Source organism: Kogia breviceps, chromosome 10 (assembly GCF_026419965.1).
Source record: "Kogia breviceps isolate mKogBre1 chromosome 10, mKogBre1 haplotype 1, whole genome shotgun sequence".
Classification (NCBI taxonomy): Eukaryota; Metazoa; Chordata; class Mammalia; order Artiodactyla; family Physeteridae; genus Kogia; species Kogia breviceps.
The window spans coordinates 6,353,710-6,375,779 of record NC_081319.1 but is presented as its reverse complement, the minus strand read 5'-3'; the positions used below and the strand labels follow the sequence as shown (position 1 = coordinate 6,375,779).

Here is a 22,070-nt window from a genome sequence, read left to right as displayed (position 1 = left end):
ATGGCCCCAGGGAATGGAAAATCTCCCAACTGCATCCCGGGAGGCAAAGATGAAGTGCACATAATACTTCTGTTTGGAATTTTGGTTGCCTGGGGCTACTCTCTGACATGGACACATAACTGACGGCACGTGACACAGATGGCCAGCGTTGATGCTAGCCCAGGAGACGTCAAGACCGCATTCTCACATGCTGACCTTGGAAGCAAAATCTTCCTTCCTCCTGGAGCAGGAGCTGGCAGGAAAAAGAGGGAGAGACCTCTTTGTCCCTTGGTGTGTGGGTTATTTTGTTTTGTTATTTTGGGGCGACTCCAGGATCTTAACACCTTCAGTGCCTGTCACCCTATGCCTCTGTTCTCCTAGGGTGACCTTGAGCCGCAAAACTGCTGTCCACGTGGACCAAGGCTGACATCGCACGTCTGTCTGCCAGGACCCCTGCGTCCAGACTCTGAGACATGGCGACGAATGGTAGCAAGGTGGCCGATGGGCAGATCTCCACAGAGGTCAGCGAGGTCCCTGTGGCCAACGACAAGCCCAAAACGCTGGTGGTCAAGGTGCAGAAAAAGGCGGCGGACCTTCCAGACAGGGACACATGGAAGGGCCGCTTCGACTTCCTCATGTCCTGCGTGGGCTACGCCATCGGGCTGGGCAACGTCTGGAGGTTCCCATATCTCTGCGGGAAAAACGGTGGCGGTAGGTGCTGGCCTGGTGACCTCCCAATGGGTCTGCACACACACACACACACCCTACCCCCGACACACACACACACGGAGAGTGTCCTGCTTAGGCATTTTCTGGGGTGACCTTGGGGAAATGGGTCCCCTAAAGACTCCAATGGGAGTGCCAGGCCCCACTTCCTGTTTCTTGTCCTTTTCCAAAGGATTCCCAAAGGGCAGTCGTCCTCTGTTAATGGTGCCAGAAAGTTCCCGTCTTCATTCTGCAAAGTGCAGGGCGTGGGTCTTGTTGGCTTTGGGTGCTGCTTTTTTTTTTTTTTTTTTCGGTACGCAGGCAGCTCTCACTGTCGCGGCCCCTCCCATTGCGGAGCACAGGCTCCGGACGCGCAGGCGCAACGGCCACGGCTCACGGGCCCAGCCGCTCAGCGGCACGTGGGATCTTCCCGGATCGGGGCACGAACCCGCGTCCCCTGCATCGGCAGGCGGACTCCCGACCACTGCGCCACCAGGGAAGCCCTTAGGTGCTGCTTTTAAGGAAGAATACAATGACATCGCGGCAGGGGCCCCAGAATGCCCACTGTGACGCTCTCTCTGACCGACCGCGTTTCTCAAAGCTCAAGGCCACGAGCACCTCTCTTGTCGACCCCGCAGGGGCCTTCCTGATCCCCTACTTCCTGACGCTCATCTTTGCGGGGGTCCCGCTCTTCCTGCTGGAGTGCTCCCTGGGCCAGTACACGTCCGTCGGGGGCCTGGGGGTGTGGAAGCTGGCCCCCATGTTCAAGGGTGAGTGTGCAGAGTGGAGCTGTGGGTCTCGGTCGTCCTCCAGCCCACACCTCCGGGCCCCGGACAGAGGGAGCTGTTGGGTCACGTCTGAGCAGCGGGGAGCCCTTGCAGGGCCCAGGTGACCCATGGCAATGCTGGTCAGAGGAGGGCCCAGCCCAGAGGCCCTGCATGCACGTCGGCCCACCCTGCCCTGTGAGCTCATTTCCCCAGCAGGGGCCGGGCGCGGCTTTCTCTGCTTCCTTGCTCAGTGCCCGACGGACCCTCGGGTGGCCACGTGCAGGGTCGTGCTTGCCTGGCAAGCCAAGGCCCCAGTCCGCCCTGCAACCGGCCTGTGCTGGGCCCCAGACGGGAGTCCTGGCTCCCTCACTTGACCTGTGTGCGTGACCTTAGCCAAGTCCTTGCTTCTCTCCAAGGTCCAATGACACTGTAGATGTCCTGGAAAATAACAACAATGACAGGAGCTGGGATGGTTATTATTATTACTCTATTAAATGAAGGTCATGATGATGTGTCTGGTCCCAGGTGTGGGCCTTGCCGCTGCTGTGCTGTCGTTCTGGCTGAACATCTACTACATCGTCATCATCTCTTGGGCCATCTACTACCTGTACAACTCCTTCACCACAGTGAGTGGCCCCTTGGACCACCCGCCCCCCCCAGAAGGAGCCAGACCCAGACCCCACCCTCCCTCCACTGGGACCACCGTTCTGCCGACAGGGCCGTTGCTCCGGGTGGCGGGCGTGGTTCGTCTTTAGCAGCCCTTGTGTCCTCGTCATAGCACCATTCGCCCATATTATATGGACCCAGACAGCCCGGGTTCAAATCCTGACCCTAGTCTATACCAACTGTGCCGCTTCAGGAAAGAGACTTAACCTCTCTGAGCCACAGTGCCCTCATTGATAAAATGGGGCTTAAGGTAAAACTCACCTCACCTTATATGGTTGTGTGAGGATTAAGGAGTAATACGTGTAAAGTGCTTAGAACCACACCCAGCAAAGAACAAGCACTGTTAAGTGTTCGCTGTTAACTTCATCGTGCACGGGCTCAGACGGGCACGGTGGTTACTTACCCAAGGTCACGTAGCTGGGAAGTGGCCCCAGGGTGGACACAGAAGACCTTATGGTACAGCTCGGAGAGCTGGTTTTCAGAGTGAAAAGGCTGAGGTTCAAATTTCAGCCCTGACACGTAGGAGCTGTGTGATCTTGAGCAAGTTGCTGACCCTCTCTGATGTCTAAAATGGGGATCACAACATGACCTGCATCTGGAGCTGTTGGGAATGGGAGGTGAGGTAATGGCTGTGAGGAGGCTCAGAGGGCCGTGAGGATGCACGGGGTGTGCTGGGACCACTGTTGCAGCTCTTGGGGGCTTATGTGCTTTATCTGTGCCGCTGTGTCTTTGCAGACGCTGCCGTGGAAACAGTGTGACAACCCCTGGAACACAGACCGCTGCTTCTCCAACTACAGCATCGTCAACACCACCACCATGACCAGCGCCGTGGTGGAGTTCTGGGAGTGAGTGCGGGGCCATCCCCAGGGGCGGGGGTGTATCACTCAGGGCCAGTGAGAACAACAGCAAGCTATTCACTGCAAGATTTTAAGCAGGAAAGTGACATAATCAGACATTAGAAGGGGCTGGAGTGGGGACAGAGCAGAAGTGAAGTGGGGGGGGGGGGATCCTGCTGGGAGGCCGCTGCGGACATCCAGGTGAGCAGCCGTGGTGGCAGGACTAAGTCACCGGCAGGTCCCTTGAGCAAACGGCACTTTCTCCCGATTAGTGTAACGGGCCCATGGTCCCCGCCCAGCTCTTGGAGCCCAGTGATCACAGCTGTCAGCATCGTCACGCCCTGGGCACCCCCGGGTCACTCCAGCCCCTGCCAGCCCCACGTAACTTCATCCTCCCTCCGATGTTCCACCAGGCGCAACATGCATCAGATGACAGACGGGCTGGATAAGCCAGGTCAAATCCGCTGGCCTCTGGCCATCACCCTGGCCATCGCCTGGATCCTTGTGTATTTCTGTATCTGGAAGGGTGTTGGCTGGACTGGAAAGGTAAGAGGTGTGCACAGTGGGGACCCAAGGGGGATGGGTCTGCAGAAGGATCTCTGCTCTGGGTGAGGAGTCGATAGCTCCCAGGAACCCCATCCAACTTTGACTTAAGCAGGTGCCTTCATCTCTCTGTGCCTCGGTTTCCTTTTCTGTAAAATAGGAAGAATATCATTACCTACCTTCTGGGCACTTTTAAAGATTAAAGGAAATACTGCAAGTCATACTCTTAGTGCAGTGCCAGGCTCATGGTGAGTCCCTTGAGATCGAGATTCCCCTGGGCCGGGCAGAGCCATCGCCAAGCAGAGGGCGAATGTGGCTCCTGGACCATTTGACAAACCATCCCTGAGATCTACTCTGTTCCAAGCTTGGTTCTAGGTGCAGGTGATCCAGAGGTGAGCACAGTTACATCCTGGCCTTTGAGGAGGTAATAGAGATGGATTGGTTCATGGTTAAATACTCAGGCCCTGTGTTCAAACAGTTCTGGCCCATCTTGGCCATTTATGTGGCTGTGTGACCTGGAACAAATCACTTAGCCTCTCTGAAACTCAGTTTCCTCTTCTGTAAAATGGGACCAATAACTGCTTATCCATTGGTTTCTTGCGTGAATCAAAGGAGCTGCCGATTTTGTAAAGAAATCAGAAGCTAGCAAGAGGAGTTGTTATTGTTTTTGTGTTTGTTTTTGGCAAAGGTAGTACCTGGGGATTAAATTGCCAGTCAGATCCGGGGGGAGGTAGGGACTGTCCTCATCCCACCTCTTTCTGTTTTCAAGCCCCACCCCAGGAGTCGGGGGACGGAAGATGGCCAAGTCTCTCACTGGCCTGGACCGGAAGGAAACTCAGAGGGCAAGGGTATTGTTTGAGGTCTTAGAGCAAGTAAGGGAAAGAAAGGAATTGAACTGAATCAGGCTCAGACGGGGAGGTCCAGACTGCCCAAGAAGTTGAAACGAGCAAAACAGAACCTTAGTGAATTACACACTTGGGCACGGACCCAGCTAACGAAAAGCTGCCCAATTGCAGTCAGGTGGGACCTTTGGACCCACCGGGTTCTCAGAACCAAGGCCGCTGTCAAACATCTCTGCTTTGTCCCTAGGCTAGATGAGCAGGAGGAGGGCACAGGTGTCTCCCAGCCCAACTTTAGGTAGCAGAAGAATGTAGGGCCCAAGGGCTTTGGAGGAGACAGAGCTGAATTTGAATGTCAGTCCCCTGGGCCCTAGCTGTGTGCACTTGGGCAAGTCACTTCACTTTTCCGAGCCTCAGTTTCCTCATCTGTTAAATGGTCACAATAATAGCGCCTTACAGGTCTGTCTCAAAGATGAAGCGAGAAAATCAGTCTGTATAGAATGTAGAGCGTATGCCTAGCATACAGTCGGCACTCAATACATGATGTCTATTATAATTATTTGTGGGTAGTACCTAAAGTTCCTGCTACCTTGGGAGACTGACTTCTTCTTGGGGACAGAGAGTAGAGCCCCTCTCACTGCATCTTTTGAGTGAGTCAACCAGTCTATCAACGAGCATTTACTGAGCTCCTACTGTATACCTGGCTCCATGCCAAAGACCCAGCGAAGAGCAAGACATAGATGACATGGATTAAGCATGTTGTATGTCCTCATACACCCAACCTTTCTGAGCAAAAAGGTTGATTGTACCCAGATAAGAAAAAGCTAGGTTCGGAGAGGATAAGAAATTGACCCAGTGTCACACAGCTTGTAGGTGACACAGATGGTTTTAAATGCCCTTTTCCTAATTCCAAGTACAGTGGTTTTTCTGCTGGATCGTGGCTGCCTTTCCTAAGCCTGAAGAGTCTCAGAGTCGTCAGGGAGATGAGACTAACCCAGAGAACAATTCATGCTGACCGGGAAGTAGGGGCACATCAGACTTGGAGGTACAGAGGTTATTGAACTTGAAAATTGCTCTTTCACACTGGTGAGCAAAGAAATGCCATTTCAGACAGTGATGTCAGTCTCTTGATTATTAATTTAAAATAATTTGTAAGGTGTTTATCCTCAGTGCTGGCCCCTATGTGGGAAGGGCACTGTCTGTAGTACTGGACGAAGTTCAGTTTCTGGGAGGTAATTAGCCAATGTGGATCAAAAGCATTGAGAAGTTTATTCCTTTTTACTCAGTAATTCCACTTCTAAGAATTTTTCTCGAGAATAGTATAATAATTTTGTAGACAAAGTTTTACCTACAGGATGTCCAGTGTAGTAGTATTGAGACTCACATAAAATTGGAAATAACCTGAATGGATAACAGTAGGGGAAATTTTATAAAGGGTGGTGGGACCTCCTGAGGGACTGTTTTGTATAATTAAAAATCACAGTGTTATGAGACAGTAAAACAGCATTCAGTAAACGAAACAAGAAACAAAGCTGTACGTACTGCGTTTTTTAACTTTAAACATGTTAAATGAAAAGGCAAGTATATAATTTGCACCTCATTTGTAAGAAAATGTAATCATATATGCAAAGGAAAGTCTCAAAAGAAAACATTAAAATATTAACATCCGTGCACTTATGTATTTGTCAGGCAGTTACTGAGTGTCTACTATGTACCATGGTCTGTTCTAGGCACTGGGAAAACAGAGAAGTGAACATGACAAGCCCTGTCCCTCATGTAACTTGTATTCTACAGGCTGTTGAAAGGAACTCTAATTTGTGTGTGTATTCATGTGTAATTTAACAATTTCCTTGTCACCACATATATTATTTGAATACTTTAAATAAAGATTAAAAAATAGGAAGGGTAGGGAAAGGGGAAAAATGGGTGCTGAGCTGGTTGATTCAGACCCAAGGAGCAGCTTCAGAAAAGTGGCCAAGAGGAGCAGGTTAGGAATCCAGGAAGGCTTCCTGGAGGAAGATGAATTGGAACCAAGCCCAGAGCCACAACAGGTAGGGATGTAGGCAAAGTGGTTAAGGAAAGCATGGGTGCGCTGGAACTGGCGTAACCCTTCGCCCCCTTTCCTCCCAGGTGGTCTATTTCTCTGCCACGTATCCCTACATCATGCTAATCATCCTGTTCTTCCGCGGAGTGACGCTCCCCGGGGCCAAGGAGGGCATTCTCTTCTACATCACGCCCAACTTCCGCAAGCTGTCGGACTCTGAGGTGAGCGACCTCCCGACCTGGTCCTGGAGCGCCCCCCGCTGGGTTAAGAGCACATCTGAGTCCTGAGCCATCGTTTACCACCTTTAGGATAAGTTATCGCACCTCTCGGACCCCCTAATGTGAACTGGGGTTGCTGCCTGGTAGAGCTGGTTAGCACGTGTAAAAGGCCCTGGGGCGTTCCGGGCTATGATTATGACTTTGACTTTTTTGTTTTTTAATCATTCTGCCTATAGGTGTGGCTGGATGCGGCTACCCAGATCTTTTTCTCCTATGGGCTGGGCCTGGGATCCCTGATCGCTCTCGGCAGCTACAACTCTTTCCACAACAACGTCTACAGGTGCTTCGCCGCGGCCACGCCCCTGCCCCTTCGAGACCACGCCCCCCTTGGCCTGTGAACTCCACCCATCTCTGAGCCAAAACCTTCTGGCCACTCCTTCCGGTTCCGCCCCTTCCCTGGGGGGGCGGGGTGGGCACACCAGTAGCTCGGCTCACAGGTACCCTCCTCCGCCTGGCTCCTTGATAACCACAGCCCACTAGCTCACCTTCCCGCCAGCCCCACCCTTCCTGACCCCACCCCTCCCTCTCTGCAGGGACTCCATCATCGTCTGCTGCATCAATTCCTGCACCAGCATGTTCGCAGGATTTGTTATCTTCTCCATCGTGGGCTTCATGGCCCATGTCACCAAGAGGTCCATTGCTGATGTGGCGGCCTCAGGTCAGCACCGCACTGGGGAGGGCTGGGGGGAGGGGCTAACCCCGCGGGCTTTGCGATCTTCATCGCTGTCACCGTCATCACCACCGTGGCTCGCTGGCTGGCGTTGAGTGTCCCTACCTGCCAGCAGTGCCCTGAGCATTTACCTGGACGGTGTCCCTGAATCTTCCCTACACTATGGGGTCAGTGCCCTCGTTATCCTCATCTCATAGGTGAGGAAACCGTGACTCACCAAGGTCACCTACCCGAATTAACAGAGCTCAAAGGTGGTAGGACTGGAGTTGACCCCAGACCTGGCTGGTTGCAAAGCCAGGCCATAGTGGCCCCTCCAGCACGATCCTGGACATCTGGGGGGAGCTGATGTACTCTTGCCCCTTGGGATGTCAACTCGGTCCAACCCAATACCTTCACCATAGTGACTCAAAGCACTGCCATCGGTGCTTTTGTCCCAGTTCCAAAAAGGTTCTCACCGAGTGGGCTGTGCCCGCTCTGCTCTCCACACGGTCATCCATGCCACAGGGTCCAAGGACAGCCCCGGGCACACCCCCTTCCCTGCTCAAACGCGGGGGAGCCACTGTGTGCTCAGCAGAGGCTCAGGGAGGCAATGTGACTGTCCCTTCTCTGTCGTGGGGAGCTGGGCGTGTCGTGTGGAAAGGAACATTCCCCTCCAAGGGCTTGCTCTCCCCTGCCCGGGCAGCGCAGCATCTCATTTCTCTGGAACTTCCCAGCCAACCCCCTTTCCAGAGCCAGACCCCAGAGAGGTTACAGTCTCTTTCTTTCTTCCACGGTTTCCCCTGGTCTCCTGAATACCCACCCCCAGACACTCAAACGCAGTGTCCCAAACTCCTCAAGCCTTCTCCTAGCCTGTTCTCCCATTGTAGCAAAGGGTTCCAGTGGCCAGTGGCCAGGCCAGGCCCCCAGCATCATCCTGGACCCTGCGTCTTCCCTCACCCTCCGTGGCAAACCAACCGAAACCAGGGCCTGCCTGAGTATCCGCCTCCTGAGTATCTCTCCATCCGGCCCCCTTTCTGCGCCTGCACTGTCCCCAGTCCCCACCGCTGGCCAGGTCACCGCAGTCCCTCCTCTTATCTCACTGGTTCCCCTTGCCTCTGAACCCAACTCTGTAGCCTCCTGCCTCCCGCTGCCTCGGCCCCTCCCCGCAACTGTTTCCTTGTCTGGGAGAGGAGGCTGCTGACACTCACCAAGACGTTTACTCCGGAGATGAGGTGCAATAAAGCATAGGAAGCGGGTGCGCTGGGGATGCCGCAGGTGCTCAGCGCCTTGTATTTTTTCCTCTCTGCCCTTCCTGCCACAGGCCCTGGGCTGGCGTTCCTGGCATATCCGGAGGCGGTGACACAGCTGCCCATCTCTCCCCTCTGGGCCATCCTCTTCTTCTCCATGCTGCTCATGCTGGGCATTGACAGCCAGGTGAGGAGGCCCCTCCCTGGCGCCTCGAGGAGCCCCCACCCAGCCCCACTGGTCCAGGGCCAAGCAGGGAGAGGAGCCCATTGTCTTAGGCCCCACTAGAAGCTGGCCAGGAGTTGCAAACCCCTAGGATGTTCTACCACATGAGATTTCAGGGTTCAGCCCGGCTACCTTCCCCATTTTCCAGATGGGGAAACTGATGCCCGGGGGGAAGGGATTCTCCTGAGGTCACAGAGGGAGGCAGAGGGAGAGTCAGGCCTGGAAGCCAGGGTTCCCCTGGCCCTGCTGTCCCCACAGGGTGAGGCTTTGGGTGGGTGGGGCTGGGGCTGCCTGGGCTGGCTGACCTCCGCCCCCCGCAGTTCTGCACCGTGGAAGGCTTCATCACTGCCCTGGTGGATGAGTACCCCAGGCTGCTCCGCAACCGCAGGGAGCTCTTCATCGCCGCTGTCTGCATCGTCTCCTACCTGATCGGCCTGTCTAACATCACCCAGGTGAGCGCGTCAGCACCTGGCACACCTCTGCTGCTGCCTGCCCGGGGCCACTCCCAGGCCCTCTGTGCCCCGGCCTCATCCCATCCCACCTTTCATTCTGGTGGACAAGACTGACGTGCAAATTAGATCATTAAACGCCATGAAGAACAGAGGATAGGGGGACAGAGAATGAACAGCAGGGGTGGGAAGGACGGTGCCTTGGACAGAGTAGGCAGGGCAGTCCCTCTGAGGAAGTGACATTTGAGCTGAAACTCACATGGCGAGGAAGAGCCAGCCAGGGGAAGATCTAGCTAGGGGAGGCAAGCACAGCAGGTGCAAAGGCCCTGGGGTGGGAATGGGCTTGGCAAGCTTGAGGGACAGAAAGAAGGCCGGCGTGGTAGCGACACAGGGAGTGGGGGAGTAGGTAGTGGATGCAGAACCAGATCATGCAGGACCTTCCAGAGCGGGCATTTGGATTCTGTTTTATTTTATTTTACTTTATAACTCTTCACATTTTATATATTACATTACAGTCTCATTTAAGCTATGGGAGAGTTTATGGAGAGAGACATGACTGGTTTAACATTGTGAACAGATGGCTCAGATGACCAGCTCCTCTTTCTGCCCTCCGGCCCTCCCAGAAATGGGGCATTTCCCTCCGCCACCTGGGCATTTTCTTCCCAGTCCCCAGACTCCACGCCCACATCCTTGCAGGGTCGCAAAGACCTCTGTGCTTCCTCTAATCTACCCTCAAGCCTTCTTGCTGCAGTGTAGCCTAATCCCAACCTACACAGCCTGTGTTGACCGTGAACTGAATGCACTGGTCCCCAGGGGAAGTGGACCCTCTCTCACCTCTTTTGCTTTCGCAGGGGGGCATTTATGTCTTCAAACTCTTTGATTACTACTCCGCCAGCGGCATGAGCCTGCTGTTCCTCGTGTTCTTTGAATGTGTCTCCATTTCCTGGTTTTATGGTAAGCACCAACCCCTCTTCCCTCGTTCATTCGTTCATTCATCCATTCCTGCCTTTCTCCAGTCATCATTCAGCAAATACGACTTGAACACCAGGCCCTCTCCATACATTAATTTAATTTGGTCCTCACTGCAGTTCGATGAAGTTAGCACAGGACGTCCCATGTTTAGAAGATACCATAAGAAGAAGAGTTAAATAACCTCATTTAAAATGGGAGTCAAAATTTCTTCATAAATTTTGCTATAAAAGACTTGTTTGAGATTTTATCTAGAGAAAGGAAACTGAAAGTATAAAAAAGTTCTGAAGTTAAATATTTTTTAAAAGGTAGGCTATAATTAAAAGTATGCACTTTCTTAGAAAGTAGGACATGATGATTTTTATTTGTTGATTTTGTGGGCCAAGTTTCCAGACCCAGCTGCGTGATAGTGAAAAGGCTGTCCTTCCGGGCGCTTTGGATGTCCCAGCAAGATGATGTTTATGGAAGAAGTGTTCTCCAGGGTCCCTCTGGGTCCTTGGTATTCTGTGTATGTTGTTTGTAGCCCTGCCACCTCACCCTTCCTCATCGTTTTCTTCTTGCTTTCTAACTGGCCTAGCGCTGGCAGGTCCTCACTCTCAGTGACTTTGCTGATAATCTGAGCAGTGCCCAGTGCCCAGTGTCACTCTCATGAACTTCAGGACATCTGCAGTGGTTTGGTTTTTTTGTTTTTTGTTTTTTGTTTTTTTAAGATTGGCAGTTCTTCTTTGCAATTTGTGATCTATCACCAGTTGCTTACGCATCAGATCAGCAGGGAAAACCGCCCCTGCCCAGCAAAGCTCTGAAGGAATGGCTGGGAGAGATGTTGCGGGGGAGGGGCCCTGAGAGTGATGGGGGGGCTTCTTGTAAGTACCTCCTTTCGTTGGTGGATGCTTTCACATTCAGGTGACTTGCTTTCCCATACAACCCGTTTGCTGAGGGATTTGGTTATTGAATACTTAGCTATTAAGCACCCCCACCCCCACCCCAGAGCATTAGCCCCACATTACAGATGAGGAAACTGAGGCTAGGAGGGGTTAGGTGACTTGGCCGTGGTCACACTGTGAGAAGACAGCAGGTCGGGGCCTTGAGCCTGCAGTCCCCACAGCTCGCTTCTCCCTCCTGCTCTTGCTTCAATTGTCACAGGTGTCAACCGATTCTATGACAACATCCAAGAGATGGTGGGCTCCAGGCCCTGTATCTGGTGGAAGCTCTGCTGGTCCTTCTTCACCCCCATCATTGTGGCGGTAAGGGCAGGGCCAGACCGGGCCCTGGGGTGACTCAGGTCCAGAGAGAAACTTCTGGAGCCAAAGGCAGGTGGAAGAGGCCCACAGACCTCTGTTCCCTAGTAATACTATTCTCTCATTTGCGCTGAGCATCTACTCTGTGCCCTGCATGGTACCAGACACGCTGCAGCATCCTCAAACATCAGCACGATAGGCGTTATTGCCCCACTTTACTGCTGTCGGTACCGGGGCTCACCAGCCGGCATCACCCAGTGGGCTGGTGTTGCGCTCAAACCTGATTCTGAAGCCAAACCAGTCACACGGGGAGGCCTCTTATCCTCAGCATCCCTCATTTCCTCCTGCAAGGGGAAGCCGAGGCATGAGCAGGCCTGGGAGGGGCTGCCCAGGTCCTTGCAGTGGGGCTGGGCCACTGCGTATGTTGCGTCCTGCACAGGGACACTCAGCCAATGGCCGACTGGGGGCGACCTCCCACCCTTGTTCTGCTTGACAAACTGGTTAACCTGGAGGAGGGGATGCCTTTTTCTATTGGTCCTCCCGGAGAAGCTACCTTTTGCTATTGGTCCTTCCGGAGAGGGCACCTCCTTCGTATTGGCTGTCCCAGAAGGGATGCCCTTTTCTATTGGTTGCCACAGAGGAGGCACCTTTTTCTGTTGGTCCTCCCAGAAACAGCGGCTTCTTCTGTTATACACAAAGGCACCTTACGTCCTAGCAGTGGCCTTGGGTGCAGGATTCCCAAGATGCTGGGCCCTTGTGAGGGTCAGCCCCAGGGCAGGGGTGGAGGGCGGTGGACCTATCAGCTGCAGGGTCTAGGGAGGGGCCTTGGCAGTCCAGTCCGGGTGACTGCCTGCCCCTCTCTCTCCCGTCCCTCCCCAGGGTGTGTTCATTTTCAGTGCTGTGCAGATGACCCCTCTCACCATGGGAAGCTACGTTTTTCCCAAGTGGGGCCAGGGTGTGGGCTGGCTCATGGCGCTGTCTTCCATGGTCCTCATCCCGGGGTACATGGCCTACATGTTCCTCACCTTAAAGGGCTCCCTGAAGCAGGTAAGTCCCTTCTTCACCCTTCCTGTCGTTGGGCCCCTTCCCCGCTCGGTTGGGCACCATGCCTATGCTCGTGGAGCACAGTCTATTTGGGGAGACAGACAAGTTGATAGCCAGTGAAAGCAGAGTGTCCGAAGTCATGATTGGGGTGAACCAGGGAGACATCCTCCTGCACTGTGGAGGGTTAGAGGAGGCTTCCTAAAGGGGGGACAGCAAAGAAGAGGACTCAGGACTAGGCAGACTTAAAAGTAGAAGCAGGGGGGAAAAAACAAGATACAAATGAAGTTACTTACAAAACAGAAATAGACTTACAGACATAGAAGACAAGCTTATGGTTACCAAAGGGAGATAAATTAGGAGGTTGAGATTAACATATACACACTACTATATATAAAATAGATAAACAACAAGGACATACTATAACACAGGGAATTATACTCAATATTTTATAATAACCTGTAAGGGAGAAGAATTTGAAAAACGATGGTGTGTGTGTATATATATATAACTGAATCACTGTGCTGTACACATGAAACCAACCTAAAATCAACTCTACTTCAATTTTTTTTTAAATAAAGAAATAATAAAAGTAGAAGCAGAGAGAATGTTCCTGGAAGGGGAAGTGTGTGCAAAGTCCCAGGGGTATAAACTGATCAGTGAGGCTGGAGGGTAGAGTGGGGAGGGGTGCAGGGAGGTGATTAGATATGAGGCTGGGAATGTAAGAAAGTTGGACCAGATCATGAAGGGCTTTGAAAATCAGGACAAGAAATTTGGACTTTATCCTGAGTGTATCCAATAGCAAATGGGGAGCCGTTGAGGTTTCAGAGCAGGTGAAGGGTGGGATCCGATGTGTTAAGAGCTTAACTCGAGACCTCATGTAAGACAGGCTGCCCCCAGCAGGAACCCACTGGCACATGCGAGGTCCACATCAGCTCTTTGTTAAATTATATTGAATTCTTGAGTGAAACAAGGCGGTGCTGGAGGTCCAGGTGCTGAGACATTGATGAAGTAAGTGTAGCCTGGGGAGATTTCACGGAGGAGGGGCGGAAGGCCACAGCTGGGAGGACCTAGATCTGTGCCTCTCAGCCTTACTCCCCGCCAAGATGTCCCTGCCAGACACACTCAGAGCCAGAAGGAGGGTCTGTAAGGTCTGCATCTTGGGGGTGGTGTGTTGTGCGCAGCCCCCGGAGTTGCTGGGCCAGCCTCCTCCCTTCACAGAAAGAGCACGTGAGGCACCGGCTGGGGAAGCTGCTTCCCCATCCCTTGCAGTCAGGTATTAGCAGAGCTGGGGCCTTACAGCCCTTTCTTCCGACTCCAGGTCCGACACTTTTGTTTACCATGATTCGCTGCTGTGTCTCAAAAGGTAGCCAGGTCTTAGAGTGGCGGAGAGGCAGAAGGGGTGCGTTTGTGGAAGGGAGCACAGCCTGTGCAAAGGCCCAGCGGTGGGAAAGGGAAGACTCGTCTGAGGACAGTGAGCCGATGGGGCAGGACGGCAGGGGGGTTGTGCAGAGAAGGTGGGGGTTTGCACCCCTTCGGCAAACATGCACTGAACACCTGCTGTGTGCCAGGCACTCTTGTCAGTGCTGGGGACACAGCCATGGGCAAAATCCCACCCTCCTGGACCTTACATTCTGAGAGAGGAAGATCAGCAATTAACAAAATAAAGTCACATTTGATGGGGATGAGGAATATGGAGAAAGAGGGTGTAGGGGGTTCTGGGCAAGGCCTCGCTGAGGAGACAACGCTGAGCCAAGACCTAAGGAGATAGAGACGGGGCTGTGTCACTGTCTGAAAGGAGGGATGTCCCTGGAGGAGGGTACGGCAAGTGCAAAGGCCCTGGGACAGGTACTTGCAAGGAGCAGTGAGGAGGCCAGTTTGGCTGCAGTGTAGTGAGCAAGGGGGTGAGGGGAGGACTCTGAGGTCTGTGGTGATGGGCGCCAGATCCTGTGGGGCCTTGTAGGACTTTGGTGAAATGGGAGCCCTTGTGGGGTCCTGAGAGACAGAAGGATGTGATCTGACTTGTGTTTTCACACAACCCCTCTGGCTGGGGTGCTGAGAATAGAATGAAGGGGGTGAGAGGCAAGAATGGAAGTGGAGGGCTGGGGGCAGTTACTGCAGTGACCCGAGTGAGAGGGAGAGGGTGTGGCCCAGGGGAGCTTTGGAAGGTGTGCAGGAGGGGGCTGGCACCCGGGAACACCTCGCAGGCAGAGCAAACAGGGGGGACTTGAGAAGAGGGTGGGCCAACGAGAGGCCAGCCCCCTTCCATCCCAGCCTGAATCCTCCCACCGTCCACAGCGCATCCAGGTCATGATCCAGCCCAGTGAAGACATTGTCCGCCCCGAGAATGGTCCAGAGCAGCCCCAGGCCAGCGGCTCAGCCAGCAAAGAGGCCTACATCTAGGGGTGCAGGGTGGCTCGCCCACCCACACTCTCACCCCGACCCTGGCTGCAGACGACCACCACTTGATGTCTGAAGATACCGTCTATCTCAACCTACCTCGAGTGGCGAGTCCAGACACCATCACCATGCAAAGAGAGGGAGGTGGGGACAGTCACACCCCCATGGGCCCCGCCGTGGGCAAAGAAGATGCCCGATGGCTCCAGCACCTGCGGGCTGGTGACCTTTTTAATCTGGGCCCCATCAGCATCAAGCAGTCGGCCTGTGTGACCGCTGTGATAGATCATTTTTATCCCGCCAGTGAGTGTGACGCGGAGAGGCCGCACACTCCTGGCTTTTAGTTGAATTCCTGACTGTTCTCTTACTGCCGAAACCCATGACTGTTATCTCGGACTTGGCAGGAGTTCGGTTCCGTCGGAACACTGCTCTGTGCACATGAAAAGGGCATTTTGTATAATGGACCTTTCCAGGGAGAGCTCACTCTTAAGAGCAGAGAGCCAGCAGAGCTCTTTCATTTTTTGGTTTTCTCCTTCCCGAGGCAGCTTGACAACCCCCAGCCCCCTCAGTACTCCCAGAACTGCTTTCTCAAGCACTCTGCCCAGTGTCCTGTTTCCCTGCCGCCCGGCGGAATGAGCATCTCTGCACTAAGCTTTCCTGCCCCTGGCTCCTCACCACGCCATTCTGATTGCGCCCGGCCCAACAGCGATCATTCCCGATGGGCGCTGCTCCTTGGAAAACTGCTACAAGCACAATTGATTTTTTTATCACCGTTCCGGGGACTTCAGATCCCGCTGGGGAAATTCCCTAATCAGGAGCCCCAGTTTCTCTTAGGCTGCCCGGCTTTGCAGAGCACAGAACGGCTGCAGAGGAAATCAAAGTGAGGCTCTGTCCTTGAGGCAAAGTGGGTCCAGTGATCTTTCTGTCTCCTTCTTAAAATGTCTCCCTCACTGCAACCCCAGTCAAGGCTGCTGCCCTCTCCCCTTCTCTGAAGTTCCCCAGTGAGAATCTCCTCGCTGCCACTAAAATCTGCCGGCCCAGTAACTGAGGAGCTAGTGTTAATCCAGACCTGCCCCGCCAAGCGCTTCCGAGATTAAAGCTGCTTCGTGGGGAAGTAGTATTTGTTCCGTTCCAGAACGGGGCTCCACAGTGGTGGCAGCAAATCGGGTGAAGACAGTTTCTTGCAAGCTCCAGCAACTCAGCGCTTCTCATTTGCCAGGAATATGGGTTCCCATGTAGCAAATCGTATGTTGTGCCCTGTACTCCTTAGCTAGTTAACTCACGAGTTGTGTTTTACGACTAATCCTTAATAACTATGGTAAATAACTGTGACTGTGAGTTTTTTAATCTGTCATCCTCGTCCAAAAGTGACCAGCATACCGGTTCTTGCAATAAGGTATTACCCTCAGAATATTAAGCACATTCTTGTAGAGAAAAAACAAAAAGTCTGCGTACACATATAAGTGCACACACATATGTACATTCATCCTCACGCTTGGTACATTAGGGTCTCATCTGATATTGTGTAGGAAATCTAAAAGCTTTTCCTGAAGTCATCTGTAAAATAGTCTCATTACTAAGGCATCCCAAATGCCAACTGGTGAATCCAGGATCAAAATGCGTATGTATTGTTAAATTATAGGGTTTAGAACAAAAGGAACCCTTCACTGTGTCTCATGGCCCCATCCCCCACCCTTTGTGTGAATTCCTTTAGAATAAGGGCAGGAAGACTTCTAACTTTCTCTTTGTTCTTCATTCTGAAACTAAGAACAAGTCTTTCGAAGACAAATGCAGCGTATTTAATGTTTGTAATCAAATCTAAGTGAGATGTTTGGCAAGGAATCCCTTAACTGATTTCCATCCAAACCTACTTATATAGCACAATATTATGTGTCGTACAATTACTGTGAGAACTGTGAATACGTGTAACTTTTTTTAGTATTTGCCCTGGGGAGGGAAAGATATTGTATTATCATATATGCATTTTTTTGCAATAAGGATTTATTCTCAGAACACCAAGTAAATCTATCTCTATATTAAAAAAATATATGTAATATATACATATTCAAACTATATACAGAGCCTGTTTTAAAAAAATTACAGTATTATTTAGTAAAATTATCTGTTCTATGGACCAAATGTAAAATATTTATACATGAAGATGCATTTTAAATGTCTATAAATGGTGTTATAACTAGAGCACGGGCGTTATGTACGTTTATAAGAATATAGAGGAAAAATAATAAAGGTTCTATGATATACAATGTCAGACCTTCCGTTCTTTGGGGTGGGGGTCACAATAGCCTCTTTCATCAAAACAGCGAGAGATACACACAAAACATTTCTCCCCAACAGAGAGAGATTTGGGCTCAAAATCCAGGGACATGGAACTGGAATTCCCCAGAAGTCTTGGAATGAGGGGAGAGAAAATGATTCTGAGCCACAGAAGGGAGGTGCTTTCACTGTTCTAAGAAACTTAAATGTGGTCAACTACATGAAGGTCTAAAACTAGGATAATAGGAGCACACTCGGTTAACAACATTCATTCCCTCATGATTCATTCCTCAAAATATTTGATTTTAAAATTTTATTTAAAATTTGAATTCTACAGAGAAGTTGTAAGAAAGGTTCCACAATCACGCAGGTTCACCAGGTTTTGACACGTTGCCTCCTTAAGTCTGTCTGTCAAGGTTCAGTCTGGGAAGCAGAACCACTATGAGTGTTATGGAATTAGGCGTTTATTAGAGGAACAAGTCCTATACAGTTGTGGGAGAAGGTAGGAAGTAAGGGTCTGAAAGAGAGAGCTGGGAGATCAGAGGAAAGACACTAACCAGGTGAGCAGGAGAGGTAGGAGAAGGCCTGGTCCACATCGATGCTCCGATGGGGCCATTCTGATGACCGGCTTTGTGAGTGCCCACGATAGCGCCAGCGGATTACTCCCCTCTCGGTCCTGGCAAACCATCCCTTTCCTGGTCCTCCGTAGACCCTTCCCCGGGACACGCCTCAGGCTCACGGAGCTGTTGTGGGGCTGCTTGGGGGAGCTGCCCTGTGGGCGGTTGGCCGTGGGGAGGGTCACAACAGAGATGATGATAACAGATCCATCGTGGTTCCACGAAGCAGCAGGCCCTGCACCAACTCCTCCCAAGCATTTTCTCAGCTGACCCTCAGAACACCCCCATGACGTGTCGACGCTCTCACGCTCATGCCCTGGCCTCACCCCTGCTCTGGCTCCCTTCCTGTTTCCGTTTTTTGCGCGCACCGGCTCCGATATCCACCACGTCCTCTCTGTGCCACAAACGTGGCTATTACCTTTTATAATGGGAAATACAAAACAAAAGGTATTTTTTTTAAAAAAAAACACAAAGCCACGTGGGCTTGCCAGTGTGGAGGTGGACAATTTGCTGACAAGAACATCTCATCATGATGCACATACGATTAAGGACTGAATATTTTGCTCTTGAAGGAAAGTCTTCTTGTGCTAAAAAAAAATGCTAATGGGGACATGGAGGGGGGAGCCCAGCCACGATGAAGACAGTAACATCATAACACTGACTAAGGAGAAATCAGGGGCTCCGGAGACCTGCTTGCTGGAGGTGTCGCCTGATGTTTTCAAGGGGATTTGTTGTTTCCCTTGAGGTTTGGGTCCGCTCAGCTCTGAAAGAAGAAGACATCAAAGACAGAGCTAGAAGTGCAAGAGATTTGAACGGGGAGGTAAATGTCTTTAAATGGTACAGGGGAGAAAGGGCAGGAGCCAGCAGGGAAAAACTCGGGCACCTGTGCCAGGAGAGAGAGAAGGAAGGAGGCTTGAGTAGGAAGAGCCTCAGGCTATGGGGCAGGGCTGGGATGGTGTCCGCCAGACCAAAGGACAGCCCCACTGCCACGGCTGTCATGAAAGAAGCCCCACATGGAGAACTGCCCAGGCCACAGCACCTCCACCATGCTGGGTCCTGACTGGGCTGCCAGGGGAAGGTGGACTTGTGCAAATGCTACAGCTGCAGCTGGAGACCGCTAGCCAGCTGCACTCCCCTCAGCAGTTCTCCAGGAGTGCAGGGACGAGGAAAGGATGTCTACATTTCTGAAGGCCTTCTACTTGACCAGCACTTTCTCCTGGAATGCTGTTTACTCCCCACCACCAACCTGCAAAAAGGTGCAGGCTATTATTTCCATTTATAGATGAGTATGCCAAGGCTCAGAGAGGGACAGCAACTCCCCCAAGGCCACACAGCTCTAAGTCACAGGACTGGACACCACAACAGTCTACTTGAGCAGAGAAATGCACAAGCCACCGGCCCCATCTCAAACATTCTGATGCAGGAAGTCATTCTGATGCAGAAGCCCGCAGGTGCTGGACCTGCTGGAGCCATCGGGCTGGGGCTGAGGCTTCGCCTTCTAAAAAGCACTCCAAGCCTTTCTGATGGAGAAAGTTGGTAGCCAATCACATCAAACACTGTTCCAAAAGAATCTAGGAACCCAAATTGAGGGACATTTACAAAACAACCGACCTATGCTCTTAAAAAAAGTCAAGGTCATAAAAGACAAAACGGAAGAGTTCCAGAAGAAGGAGATAGGACAACTGAATGCAATGCCTGATCCTGAATTAGACACTGGGCCAGAGGGAAAAAAATTTTTTTCTTTTGCTATAAAGGGCATTAGTGGGACACCAGGTGAGACTTGAATAAACTACGTAGATTAGATAATAATATTTTATCAGTGTTAATTTCCTGATTTTGATTAATGCATTGTGGATACGTAAGAGAATGTCCTTGCTTTTAGGAAATATTCAGGGGTGAAGGGATATCTTGCCTACAATTTATTCTCAAATGATTGAGGAAAGGTAACTTATACATATGTGGTATGCGTATGTATGTGTTGTATGTGTCGAGTGGGAGAGTGATGAAACAGTCAAATGTGGAGAAATAACACCTGAGGAATCTGCGAGAAGGTTGTACAGAAACTCTTTATACTAGTTTTGCAACTTCTAACTGTGAAATTATTCAAACAAACAATCTAGGAAGGGCCTGGGTGTCACCTTCATTTGATTAGCACTGTACAGGGCTGTGGGGATGGGGGTTCCTGCCGGGGTGAGGGGGGCGGAGAGATGGACACAGTCTTTGGTTTGGACCAGGACCTCTCCCCACTCAGGCACTCCCACAGCTGTAATGGCCCCTCTTCTCCTGGAAAGCCTTCAGGTCTCAGCCCAGAAGTCACCTCCTTGGATCCTACCAGGCTCATCACCTCCTAGGCTGCCTGGGGGGCCCCTCGCTTCCGTCAGAGCTGCTGGGCAGGGTCCTCCCCTGGCTGCTCACGCACTGTCTCCCCACCGGCACAGGAACCTCCGGGGGCCGGAGGGGAGTGGCTGTGTCTCATGGGTCTTTGGGTCCCTAGTCCCGGCATGAAGTTTATCACACGCCAGTGCGCAAAAAGAGATCCGCTTTCGGTTTCCTGAAATCCAGCATTTCACAATACACACTAGCTAACTAAGCCCTGCCTAGCCTCTATCTCATTAATGCCCACAAAACCTATAAGGTACCGAGCCTTTCGAGTCGGGCCCCAACAAGGGTCCTCCTGCCTGGTGTTGTTCAAGCCAATAGGACAAGACCCAGTTCCACTCATAAGCAGAAGAAAGCTTTCTTCTTTGACCAAAGCCTGGAGAGGTGCGAACTCACTCTAGTGCGCGTGCTCCTCCCTACAGACTGTGGGCGGGGCTGCTTCATAGGGATCTCCTGGGCGGGGGAGGGGAGGAGGCGGAGTTCTCACGGGGCTCTCGGCTCCAGGTGGCAGTGCGGTGCGCAGTGCCTCTGCACACAGCCCGCAAGCGGAGGTGTCGGCGCCGCCATTTTGTACCAGTAACTGCCCTGACGAGCCGGGTGCGAAGCGTCTGCATGCAGAGCCCTCTGAGCAAGTGAAGCTACACAAAGCACAAAGGAAAAAAAAAGGAAAACGGTTAGACTTGATTTTATTACCCAGATTCTCTTTTTATTTCCGGGGAATTGTTAATGGGTTTTGCTGGTGACAAATCCCTCCTGTGTCTTGTGTCCTGCTCCGCACTGTTGAGGGGCGCGGGGGGGCGGGGGCCCTGGCTCGTCTTCTGTGGCTGCTTCCTGCTGGTTTGGGGCATCATCATAGCCCCGGTGGAGGCGCGGAACTGCTCCGCGGCTGCCTTTAGGTACGTTTGGTTGCCCCTGGCCCAGGCCTCAGCCCTGCCTGTTCGCATTCCTGAGCGACCCCCATTTGTCTAACCTTTTGGAGACAAAGGACACCAGACAATTTAAGATCCGTGGCCCAAATATTAGCAAGAGAATAATGGTCACATGTCAAGTTTTCCTGAAAATGCGGGTCTCTCAGCCTTCGGCCCGTGGGCGAGCGTGCCCTGACGTCGAGAACTCTGCTGGGGCTGAATCTCCCTGGTCACACTTCGGTCGTTTTTCGGAAGAGAAGCTTCAGCTCAGAGAGAGGTTTCCCCAGGCAGTCGAGGGGCCGTTGCTCCAGGTCGTCTCTGTGGAGGTTGGGGGGGGGGGGGGTCTCTTCCCTCGAGTGTGAGACACCCATGGAGTGATCCCTGTGACTTCCGGTGTGACGGGTTGTTAGGGTCACCGAGTGGGGTCCGTCTGCTTAGGGGCGAGCTGGGCTGGCGGGCCGCCGGTTTTCCAGGGTTTCAGGTGCACTTGGTCTCCTGGCCGGATGGGCTGGGGGCCTGGTGGGTGGGTGCAGGCAGCACCTGGTCACCATATTCCGTGGGAGCTTCCTGGTTTCTTCTACCTGGAGGGCACACTTGGGTGGTTCCATTTCAAGGAGGTTAAGATGCCCCATCTCTCGGGCTTGGGGAATGGGTCTGTCGTACGTGAGTTCAAATGCACTTAACTTTTTTTTTTTTTTTTTGCGGGCCTCTCACTGTTGTGGCCTCTCCCGTTGCGGAGCACAGGCTCCGGACGCGCAGGCTCAGCGGCCATGGCTCACGGGCCCAGCCGCTCCGCGGCACGCGGGATCCTCCCGGACCGGGGCGCGAACCCGCGCCTCCCGCATCGGCAGGCGGACTCCCAACCACTGCGCCACCAGGGAAGCCCCAAATGCACTTAACTTTAACTCATCCCTTGAGGCTGATTGAACAAGGAGCAGGGCAGTCAGAAGCAACTTAATGCAATTTTCTTGAGTTTTCTGACATAGCTTGGCTAAGGCCCATTTCCGGGTCTGAGGGGATCT

General features: G+C 52.4%; 1 protein-coding gene across 1 annotated transcript; it reads left to right on the top strand.

Annotated features, from left to right (window-relative positions):
- Nucleotides 1-366: 366 nt before the first annotated feature.
- SLC6A1 (solute carrier family 6 member 1) lies at nucleotides 367-17,132 on the top strand. The gene is made up of 14 exons (XM_059076103.2): nucleotides 367-690; nucleotides 1,323-1,454; nucleotides 1,977-2,077; nucleotides 2,853-2,962; nucleotides 3,367-3,499; nucleotides 6,466-6,600; nucleotides 6,834-6,937; nucleotides 7,191-7,315; nucleotides 8,628-8,740; nucleotides 9,097-9,228; nucleotides 10,077-10,179; nucleotides 11,338-11,438; nucleotides 12,312-12,479; nucleotides 14,772-17,132. Exons 1-14 carry the CDS (start codon nucleotides 453-455, stop codon nucleotides 14,874-14,876), a joined length of 1,800 nt encoding a protein of 599 aa, XP_058932086.1. The 5' UTR covers nucleotides 367-452; the 3' UTR covers nucleotides 14,877-17,132.
- Nucleotides 17,133-22,070: the final 4,938 nt, after the last annotated feature.